Consider the following 10,585-nt stretch of genomic DNA (forward strand, 5'->3'; position numbering starts at 1 on the left):
GGTGTTTTGAAATGCATCGCGACTGACGGGTCCGCCACAGTTTACCTGCTCGTCGGCATGAAAAACAATGCAGTTCTGGGAACAAAGTAAGAGACGCCTGCGAGGAACTGGAAGTGTATGGAAAATACATTAGAAGGACACCTGGAGGGGTTACAAAAGCAACATCACCAAAGAAATAACTCTTCATCGCCAATGGGCTGCTCCCTTCTGGGGTCACAGCCAATCACCTGGCTCCATCCAGCCCTCTCCTCTACATCCTCTTTTCTCACACCAATTAACGTATCTCCTGCCTCCGCCTTTCTAGAGTCTTCCCCACCTGCTCCCCGCTCTTACTATAGATCACAGTGTCATCTGCAAAATATCATGGTCCATGGGATGGTCTCCTCACCTCATCTGTCAGCCATAGAAAACAAGAAGGAGCTCAGAGCTGACCCCTGATGCACTCCCGCCTCTACCTTGAACCTCTCTATCACAGCGTGCATACATGTCCTGCACCACTCCAACACACTTCTCTGCCTCTCCAGATTTCCTTAGAGTCACCAACGGAATGGGGATTTAAGGAGACTAATGTTGTGACAGATGTTAACTTTGAACGCACACAGGTGGAGTATCTGCTGAAGAAAATCTCCACTGCCATGAGTCAGGAGTGGCAGGAGGACTTCATGTCCCAGGAGGCTGCTGAGCGGGAAGAGGGCATTTCGGTGTGGAGGTTCCTGGAGCTCATGGACGCCGGCGCCCTGCTGGGAGTCACCAGTGCCGAGGCCTTCAGTCTGGCGCTGGATGAGGTCTACCTGGAGATGTACCACAATGTCCTGAAGAGGGTGAGTCTTCTTCTTCTTCATCGTCTCTTGCAATGCATACGCTCTTAAACTTCCTCATCCTCCTTTTTTTTTTTAGGGCTACATGTGGAAAAAGGGGCACGTACGGCGGAACTGGACCGAGCGCTGGTTCGTGCTGAAGCCCTCCTCCGTGGCCTACTACATCAGCGAGGACCTGAAAGACAAGCGAGGGGAGATCCCTCTGGACAAGAGCTGCGTCGTGGAGGTCGGCGAGGAGACGTGAGGTAGCGGCGACTGAAAACCGGAGTTACCTGAGACGTTTTTGTCGTCTTTATGTTGCAGCCGATTCCCGACCGAGAAGGGAAACGCTGCTTGTTCTGCGTGAAAACCTACAATAAGACCTACGAGATGAGCGCCTCCGACCAGAGGCAGAAGGTCGAGTGGATCCAAGGTGTGTATGAGAAACATCAAGACCACTGAAGGTGGGTTTCCTTTAAGGGCTCAGCCTCTCTCTGAGGAAACCAAAGCAATTCTTTTAAATCGCAGATTTCCTATGCGAGCCATTTGAATGTCAAAAGATGAGCTAGCCTAGCGACAAGCGCTAAAAAAGAAGCTAATGGTGCCGTTCAAGAGGAAACATTAGTGATAAGCTGGAGGACGTTACGGGTCCTGCAGAGAAACTCAAGATGGTGAATCCAGGTCACCACAAGCCTGAGGGTTTTCTTTCCGGAAGGTTTTCTGTGGCCTCAGCGGATCTCACAATCTGCAACACTCGACTTCATCGAAAAGATGCAAACTCTGATCATAACCCGACGTAACATCGGCTTTAACGTTAAAAGTGCACCATTGGAGGTCTTTTCCCAGCAACTCAATGCAGAAGTGAAACTTAATAGAGTTTATTTTGAAAGCGAGTGCCATAATAGATGATGGATTGAAAAATGTCAGGATTCAGTTGCTCAGCAAATGTTCAAATAGTCGTTCGCACATGTAGAGACACACAACCATTCACTCTTATTCATGTAGAGACATACCAAGGACCGTCTTCCAGTGAGGCGGATGCACTAACCACTGTGGTACAATTTAATTAAATTTAATTTAATTTGATTTGATTTCATTTGATTTTTATTTTATTTTATTTTATTTTATTTTATTTTATTTCATTTTATTTTATTTTATTTTATTTTATTTTATTTTATTTTATTTTATTTTATTACCAGAGTGTCTTCATTTATCAGATCTTCTTAATCCACACAAACCCAGGTGTGTCCCATGCAGGTTTGCAAGCACATGTGTGTTTTTTCATGTGATTGTGTGTGTGTGTGTGTGTGTGTGTGTGTCCAGCGGTCCAGACAGCCCTCCGTCTTCAAAGTGAAGGGAAACCCTCGCTTCACCAAGAACTCAAGCTGAAGCGACGGGTTCAGCGGGAAAACAGCCAGCGAGAACGCAGCCGCAGCGCCCGCAGCAGCTGCAGCAGCCAATCGGAGGATTCCAACACCCAGGACCTGGAGAGGATGGAGAAAGAAAAGGACCGGCAGGATCTAGAGATAGAGAGCATCATCCAGGTAAGCGGAGGAGAACAAAGGGAAAGCTATGAAATAATTTCCAAAAATTTAGGTTATGTGGGATTCAACCGTCAAGACCAAAGAATCATTATAAGCGTGAATTGAAAATGTTTGTTTACAGCATTTGAATATAAAGTACAGTAAATGGATAAGTCTAGATAATCAAAACTGCGCTCTAAAGCCAGCCTGAAAAGGTTTAGATTTACACAACATGCTTTTGTGGTCTCATTGATACTTGATTTAGTATTTTCTATAAAAATATACTTAAGCAGCAACTTGCAGGTCAGCTTCCTCTTTCATCTGGAAACCAGAGCGGCTGCAGAGTCGAGATACAAAGGTCGTCTGCTGCTCTGGTTATTGTCACTTCTCAACCTTTGGACTTGAATTGCTGATCGACCAGTGTGTGTGTGTATGTGTGTGTGTGTGTGTGTGTGTGTGTGTGTGTGTGTGCAAAGCACTTTCAAGTTCTGAGTTTGTATCTCAGCATTCCAATGACATGGGAGTTTTATTGTTCCTATATGTAATTTAAACATAGGAAGGGCGCAAAGTTACTTTTTTAAGGATTCCACCTCAAGGCAAGGTGCAGTCAGGGGAGGCAGGAGAGGCCATGCCTCACTTGACAATCTTGGAAAGAAAAAAGGTCCAATGAAAAAAAGTATTCAATGGTTATATTTATCAGTGATTTTTCACTGTACAGGCATTTTTCATTCAACTTCACCACTTTTAGATTGTTTTTCATTGAAAATGGCTGGATTCTCACATATATTGCAAGACGTGCGGTGAGGCCCTGGACTGTTGGGCCTCAACGCAGATTGCGTAATTGCGTGAATTGGTGTCACTATTAAAATATTTAAATGTTTTTGCTATATGAACTACATTTCCAATGTACAGTGTTTTTTGTCAACAACTGTAAGTGTGTCACTAGTTTCTTGTGCTGAGCGATCATGAAACAGCTGCAAAGAGCCACTCAGTGAGGTGAGGCACGGAGTTCTCCTGCCTCACGGTTGGGGGCGCTCGTGATTCCGGGGATTCTTCTCGCGACTCCCCGGAGTATTCGTTGAATAAGCTCCTCTGTAGGGTTCATATGTTTATAAATCTGATCGTGATGCGTCTCGTGAACCTCACCGCACGTCACTGATTCCAAAGGATGGGCTTCTCCATGTGGAGTCTCCATGCCGAACGTCACAGCCAATCACAGCGCAGAATAGAGAATGGATGAATGAATTTAATCCTTACTCTCAGTTTCAGGGATGTCACCTCTCACTTGGAAACATACGCGTTTTCTGGTCTCTTTTTTTTCGGACACAGGTTGTCCTAGCGGCGAGCTTCGCCTCTCCTGCACATCTCACGAGCGCGTATCTATCTTTCAGCATGCGCGGGAACTGGAGACCCGGCGGCGGGAGGCGGAGGAGCGGGAGAGGAGGAAACAAAAGGAGGTGCAGATGGAGCTGGAGAGGCAACTCAAAGAAGCTGAGATGGTGAGAGAGGGTGCAGCAGGCGGCGGCGTTTCCTTGTAATTTAGCGCGCGCGACCGTTGGCTTTTCCCTCTGACAACAGCCCAGAAAAACATTGGCATTATAAAATCCAAATCGATTTTAGTGTCTTCAGTGGAAACGCTAATGTCATTCCTGGAAAAGGTGATTGAGGAATAGGTCAGTTCTTTCCACTCAGTGTGTGTGTGTGTGTGTGTGTGTGTGCCAGATGAGGGACAGCATGCAGGCAGAGATGCAGGAGAGGGCCAAGGAGGCCGAGAAGCAAAGGATAAGAATCCTGGAGTTGGAAATGACACAAAAGAAGCTGGAGGCGGCGCTCAACATGGAGATCCAGGCTCGGCTGGAGGAGGAGCGGGCCAGGCAGGAGCTGGAGAGGTAAATAAAAACAACTTTATTTATCCCGAAGGAAATTGTTGTGCCGGAGTTTCAAGTAAAACATAACAATAATAAATAATAGTTGGAAGGAGGGAGAGTTAGGAATGCAAATAAAACTATAAAGTGTCAAAGTCAAGGCTATAAAGTGTTTTAAGGTCTTAAAAAGGTCTTAAAAAGGCCGTTTTCCTCCATGTCAGGATGATTCCAAGTTGTGGTCTCTAATATTTGGTTTACTTTTAAGCAACAAAAGAGATGAATTATGTGTCAATGTTATTTTAGGCCTGGCCAAGTTCTTCATTCACAAAAACAGAATGCAAAAGTGTTCCCCAAATTTTACTTTTTTTATAAAACGATTTTGAATTACATAAAAAAATCTGTAAAACTTATGGAAAAATCCAAAAAACAAATACAGTTTGTTGTCTGAGATTCCTTGTGAACCACCAACTTAATTACATGTTATATTCCCCTTGCAAGTTTTTTTTTCCCTTTCTTTTTAATTTCATTTGTCTATCTATTTATTGAATTATTTCCTTTTACTTTCTTTTTCGTGTAGCATTATACATTTCTCACAAACCGTCAACACTATTAACTTCTGATTACATACAGAACGAATGTCCTTATGTCCTTTGCTTCCTCATCCCCGGTTGTTTCATTGACATTCAGTTCTACCTTGTTTATTTGGACATATGTATATTTGTTTGTACTATTTATGTTCAATTAAAAAAAAAAAAAAAAAAAAAAAAAAAAAAAGTCTTTCCTTTGGGCTAGCAACAAAAAAAAAAAAAGTTCAATGTATTTAGTTCCGTAAATAAATTGATTATTTTAAGAAAAAAAAAAAAAAAAAAAATTGGTGGTCTCCGCCTGCCGTTGCCAGGTTGCTGCAGGCTGAAGAAGAGAAGAAGAAGCAGTTCCAGCTCCTTCAGGAGAAGCAGAAGTCTCTGCAGAACCTCAGCTCCGCACAGGAAGCCTCCCAGGAGAGCGGCGAGGAGATGGGCGCCCCTTCCGCCCTCCACTCGGCCTCGCGGGAGCTCCAGGATCTTCGTGCGTCTCGCCAGAGGAGCCAAGGGCGCCTGGAGGTTCTGTTTTGTTTTTTTGTCTGACTGACTCAGTTTGAGGTTTAGCGGTGTTGAAACTTCTCCGTGTCTCCACCAGGAAGTGCAGGAGAAGCTGAGGAACGCGAGTCAACACGTCCGGCACTGGAACGTCCAACTGAACCGCCTGATGACGCCCATCAGCCCTGGAGGTGCAGCTCCCGCTTTGTTTTGTCTGTTTTGAGTTTTTTTTATCGTAAACAACTTGCAGTGAGTCAAGGCCATTCATGCGCCCCCTAGTGGTCATATTCGGAAGTGCACGATTGCGCAGAACAGACGTGATTCGTAACAGAATAACTTGAAATCGATAAAGTTAAATTAACTGGGAAAAATAAACACACATAATGGCTAGAGTTGTTGCAACTGTCTTATAAAAAAGTGTTTTTTTTTTGGTCTTTTACAGAGCTTCTGGAGCACCGGCTCTTAGTGAAACACATGTGTCCGAAAGAAAAAGGCGCCCTGGCCAGCAATGAGTTTGTCTTCAAATACAAGATAAAAGCTGAAGACAGAAGCCAGATATCAGAAGACGGCGAGCGACCGGAGGAGCAGCTGGAGGAGCGGCTGGAGGCCACGCATCTGCTGGACGGATCAGAGGAATCTGGGGGAAAACCCAATGGACAAATATAATCCGCAGGCTGAAATGTACCAGGTCCAGATCAACAAATCCGAGTAAGACGACGTGCACGATGAGTGCTGTAATATATTTATATTTCAAGATGCACACTAAGAGGGATATCTATGACGACAAGCACAATTTAAAACAGGATGCCAGGAAATCACACCCGACTAAGATCAACCCATGTCAACTGTTTTGTACAATAAAATGTATGAGTTGGTAATTTAACCTCATTTCGTCATGCTGGTGGTTTTTTTTTTTTTTTTTTTTAATCGGAATTATTTAAATGAATCCTCATAGCTGTTTACCTCTCAAAATCTTATGAGGACATTGCCGATCCTTTAAAAGAGGTATATAACAAGGTTTATATTAGCCTCAAATAGAACGCAATACAATACAACCGTCTTCATTGTCATTAGAGTGCAACAATTTTGCTTCTCAGCTCTGTAAGATGCTCCTTATAAAAAGAAAAAAAATATTGCAGCAGAATATAATCCAAGCCTAACTTAAATGATTTAAGTCCAGTTTAGGCTGGGAGATCCTAGAATGGGTAAATTATGTCATTATTGCTGTTACTATTGACATATAATGTGTGTTTGTGCCCAGGACTGCAGTGAAGATACGACGGAGATAGTTTGGTCACTTAAAAAGTAATACTACCGTGATATTAAGTCACGAGGGAACATTTAAATGTTTCCTTTCCAGTCGGATGTCCGAGGTTTAACAAAGGAAAACCCAAAGGGGCCCCACAATGAAAGCGGCGGGACTTTCTCAACTGGTTGAAAGTTGGGCCAAATATTTGACTCACATCCGGTGCCCATTAATGAGAAGGTGATAATATGATATAATTATAATGGGTAAATATCAAAATCATAATGTCCTCATTTGCCAAGTAGTTTCCAGGGGCGACCAATTTCCTGTGGCGTAGCAGTGCATATAATAAAAACAAAGTTTGAGTTTAAAAAAAAAAAATAGGATTAAAAGAAACGGGTGGTGCAAAGGAGCAAGAAGTGCAAAAAGCAAAGGGGTAGAGTTCCTGCAGTTTTTATGACGAGAAGCTTTGGTTCTGATGGACCGCAGCCTCCTGCCAGAGGGGAGTGGTTCACAGATGTAAATTAATCTAAAAAAATATAAATCTTGAATCATTTACACTCCCTATATTTGAAAAGTTTAGGTACTCTATGCTGATTGCTTAATGTGCAGCAAATGCATGGTGTTATGTGTTACTCGCTTTGAGCAGAGGGGGCGCTGTTGTAAATTAGAGCTGAGGATTAACCCGGAAGTAAAAAAAAACACAACACGGAAGTAAAAAAACACAACACGGAAGTGAAAACAATATGGCGCCGCCCTGGCGATGTCATGCGGAGACGAAACTATGTTTGTTTTGAGTCGGGTTACTTTGAGGGGTTATTTATTTTATTCCTCGGGTTGAAGTGTGGTTTTAGTCGTAAATTCCTTGTCGGGTGAAGGGGAGACATGTCGGGGGTTTTAAATATCACCGCACCTTCCAGGCGTAAGGTCAGCCGGTTGGTGTCTCTATGCCGGGGACTCTCCAGCTACCCGCCGTCTCCAGAGGTCGAAGCCCCGGCCACCCCGCCGGAGGAGCGGCGGAGGCCCCGGAAGGACCCCAGCGGCTGCTCCGTGCTGCTCTTCCCCGGCCAGGGGAGCCAGTTCGTGGGCATGGGGCGAGGACTCCTCAGGTACCCCAACGTGAGAGAGATGTTTTCGGTCTCGCAGAAGATCCTGGGCTACGACCTTCTGTCTCTGTGCCTGGATGGACCCGAGGAGGAGCTGGGGAAGACCGTGCACTGTCAGCCCGCCGTGTTCGTCTGCTCGCTGGCGGCGGTGGAGAGGCTGAACCAAGAAAACCCCAAGGTCCGTATGTGGCCTGTAAGCTGCTGCCAGAAAAAAAAATTAAAAATAGAAAATTTAACCCAAAAAGCTACAAAAAAAAGCCATCAAGAATTTTTTTAAAAATATTAAAAAATTAGATCAATATATTTCAAACATTTCCTGCAGTGCTCATTGTTGCAGCATATAGGAGTGTCTCAGAAAATTAGAATATTGTAATAAAGTCCTTTGTCTTCTGTAATGTAATTAAAAAAAAAAAAAACATTTTCATGATATACTAATATTTTGAGATAGGATTTTTGAGTTTTCCTAAGATGTAAGCCATAATCAGCAATATTAAAAGGATTGCAATATTTCAGTTAATTTGTAAAGAATCCAGAATGTATGACTTTTTTGTTTTTGTAATTGCATTATAGAAGATAAAGAATTTTATCACAATATTCTAATTTTCTGAGATAGTCCTGTATATGGTTTGATACGTAGTTTAATTTATCAATCCCCAGGGGGAAATTTAATCGTCATTGTAGGCGGGTTTGTCAGAAATCATTAAGATAAGAAAAATTACATTAAAAAAAAGGCAGCAAGTGAAAAGTGTCAAGAAAAAAGTTAATGAAGACTAAAAATCTTCTATTCTGACATTGGATACAAAATGAACAAAGACTGTGCAACATATGCATTAGAATGTAAAATATAAGAGAAAATAAAAGAACAACACATGACCAGCAAGCAGTTAATTCAGATGATTGTTCCTGATGTGTCCCTGCATACAAAGCAGGCATCACAATCTTGATATTGTATTATGTTAATGTTAAATACTTTTGCATTACATGAAACACAAACCTCTGCTGCGATTTTCATTCTTCATATGCAGCACATCATATACTGTTGTATATTAAGATTTTTTTTTTTTTTTTAATTTTAGGAATAGTTAATATTTTATCTGCTACACACTTTATGTTTATTTTAGTGTAAAAAAAAGTGTTTTTACTGGTGCATTTATATACACTGAGGGAAGGTGAGAAATGTCTTCTCCATTCCTCTGTATGTCTGGTACCTGTGGAGAAACTGACTTTATTTTCGATCCAAGCTAAAATTCATTGTTTGTTAAAATTTTATGTTTTAGTAGACATTAATTGGGATCTGTTTCTGCCTGCAGGCTATTGAAATGTGTGTCGCAGCTGCAGGTTTCAGCGTCGGGGAATTCGCAGCTCTCGTCTTTTCCGGCGCCATGAATTTCGCAGAAGGTAAACATATTTCCCGTCTTCTTCCCCCGGCCGCCGCGGGTCTGGTGAAGCGAGGTGAGAATCCCCTGCCGTCTGTGCCTTTTTTTTACTTTTCCAAAGCTCTGTACGCGGTGAAGGTTCGCGCGGAGGCAATGCAGAAAGCGTCGGAGCTGGTGCCCAGCGGGATGCTGTCGGTCATCGGTAAACCTCAGGCCCAGTACAAACACGCGTGTCTGCAGGCCAGAGAGCACTGCAAGAGCCTTGGGATGGAGCAGCCGGTCTGCTCCGTGGCTAACTACCTGTTCCCCGACGGCAGGGTCATCGCAGGTCACCAGCAGGTGCGGCGCTTTCGCTTTCATCCGAGCTATTATAACAAAAAAATAACGCCGATCCACTTGATGCATCCACCTGTCATAGAAGAAGATTATCAATGCTGTCTTTGGTTTATCTAAATCTACAGCGATTGCCCTGAACTGTCTGCTCTCGGCGATGTTTCTCAGGCGCTGGAATTCCTGCAGAAGAATTCGAGGCGCCTTCAGTTTGTGAGGGCTAAACCGCTGCCGGTGAGCGGAGCCTTCCACACCGAGCTGATGAACTCTGCCACCGAGCCCCTCAGAGACGTCCTCCGACAGGTGGAGGTACGACTGCATTTAGCGTTTGGCTGTTTTTGGACAACGGTGCTCCTAAACTGCGCCCAAGGCTCGATCCTCCCGGGCTCTGGGAGAAGAAGAAGTGGCTTTCCACTCTCTTCTGCTGTAAACACTCGGTCTATTATTAATGTATCAGTGACCTGAGTGGGTTAAATGTGGATTTTCAAAATAAAACCCCTGTACCCGCCATACCCGTGCACATTCAACCATGATTAGCTGCTAGAGGACTCTAGAATGAGCCCATTTGTGAGCAGGAGACATGCAACCATTCTTTCACTCATTCACGTCATATAAAGACAGACGACCAGATGCCCTCGCTCTTTGCAGAAGTAAATAACGTCAGTGGATGCTAACCTTAAAGGTAACCTGACCTTAACCTGGGTATTAGTTGAGTGTCCATTTGCGTTTTTTCCACTTTTATTAAAGCAGTGTAGCTTCCAGCATCAGTCAGAGCCCGTCTGTACCTCGCCATCTAATGCCGAGGTCCGCCCCTTTTTAGCTGCGGCGTCCCGAGATCAGCGTTTACTCCAACGTGGACGGAAAGCGCTACATGAACGAGAGCCACGTGCGCAGGCAGCTGGTGAAACAGCTGGTGTCGCCGGTAAAGTGGGAGCAGACGCTGCACGAGATCTTCGAACGGACGCAGGGCGAGGCCTTCCCGCACACCTACGAGGTCGGACCCGGGCGCCAGCTCGGAGCAACGCTTCTCAAGTGCAACAGGAAGGCCCACAGTCGCTACGCTCACGTGGACGTGACTGCGTCCGCGGGCTGACGGCGTGGAGACGGGTGAGGACGGCGTCTGACACGTGGAAAGCTCCTGTGGCTGCTTTATCCTTTGTATATTATGTATATGATTGAATAATTTTTAATGAAACAACAATTTGCTGCCATAGTTTATTTGCGACACATGATAAAAAGCATTTACAATTCCGATACAGAAAGTCC

The 10,585-nt window shown here is 44.1% G+C and overlaps 2 protein-coding genes across 3 annotated transcripts in view; both read left to right on the forward strand.

The window, feature by feature from the left end:
* def6c (DEF6 guanine nucleotide exchange factor c) overlaps positions 1-6,140 on the forward strand; it is an 8,892-nt gene extending 2,752 nt beyond the window's left edge. The window contains exons 4-12 of the mRNA XM_086146106.1: positions 603-821; positions 898-1,044; positions 1,122-1,230; positions 2,121-2,341; positions 3,712-3,819; positions 4,043-4,209; positions 5,084-5,285; positions 5,362-5,452; positions 5,704-6,140. Coding sequence (XP_086002232.1) covers positions 603-821; positions 898-1,044; positions 1,122-1,230; positions 2,121-2,341; positions 3,712-3,819; positions 4,043-4,209; positions 5,084-5,285; positions 5,362-5,452; positions 5,704-5,927 — 1,488 coding nt within the window. The 3' untranslated portion in view covers positions 5,928-6,140. The remainder of the gene's footprint in view (positions 1-602; positions 822-897; positions 1,045-1,121; positions 1,231-2,120; positions 2,342-3,711; positions 3,820-4,042; positions 4,210-5,083; positions 5,286-5,361; positions 5,453-5,703) is intronic.
* Positions 6,141-7,255: 1,115 nt separating this feature from the next.
* mcat (malonyl CoA:ACP acyltransferase (mitochondrial)) lies at positions 7,256-10,581 on the forward strand. Of its 2 annotated transcripts, XM_086146369.1 has the most exons (5): positions 7,256-7,791; positions 8,924-9,011; positions 9,111-9,328; positions 9,491-9,628; positions 10,140-10,581. In XM_086146369.1, the coding sequence occupies exons 1-5, from the start codon at positions 7,393-7,395 to the stop codon at positions 10,410-10,412; spliced, it is 1,116 nt and encodes a 371-aa protein (XP_086002495.1). In that variant the 5' UTR covers positions 7,256-7,392; the 3' UTR covers positions 10,413-10,581. The 2 variants fall into 2 exon arrangements, with proteins under 2 accessions (XP_086002495.1, XP_086002494.1); XM_086146368.1 differs by having other exon boundaries at positions 8,924-9,328.
* The last annotated feature ends 4 nt before the right edge of the window (positions 10,582-10,585 follow it).

This window comes from Fistularia commersonii, chromosome 5 (genome assembly GCF_037954325.1).
Source record: "Fistularia commersonii isolate RoL2024-O1a breed Wild chromosome 5, RoL_Fcom_v1.0, whole genome shotgun sequence".
Classification (NCBI taxonomy): Eukaryota; Metazoa; Chordata; class Actinopteri; order Syngnathiformes; family Fistulariidae; genus Fistularia; species Fistularia commersonii.

Coding starts and splice junctions, on each gene's coding strand:
- mcat (XM_086146368.1), top strand. CDS start 7,393: ATGTCGGGGGTTTTAAATATCACCGCACCTTCCAGGCGTAAGGTCAGC. Junction 9,329..9,490: donor TCATCGCAGGTCACCAGCAG/GTGCGGCGCTTT, acceptor GATGTTTCTCAG/GCGCTGGAATTCCTGCAGAA. Junction 9,629..10,139: donor ACGTCCTCCGACAGGTGGAG/GTACGACTGCAT, acceptor GCCCCTTTTTAG/CTGCGGCGTCCCGAGATCAG.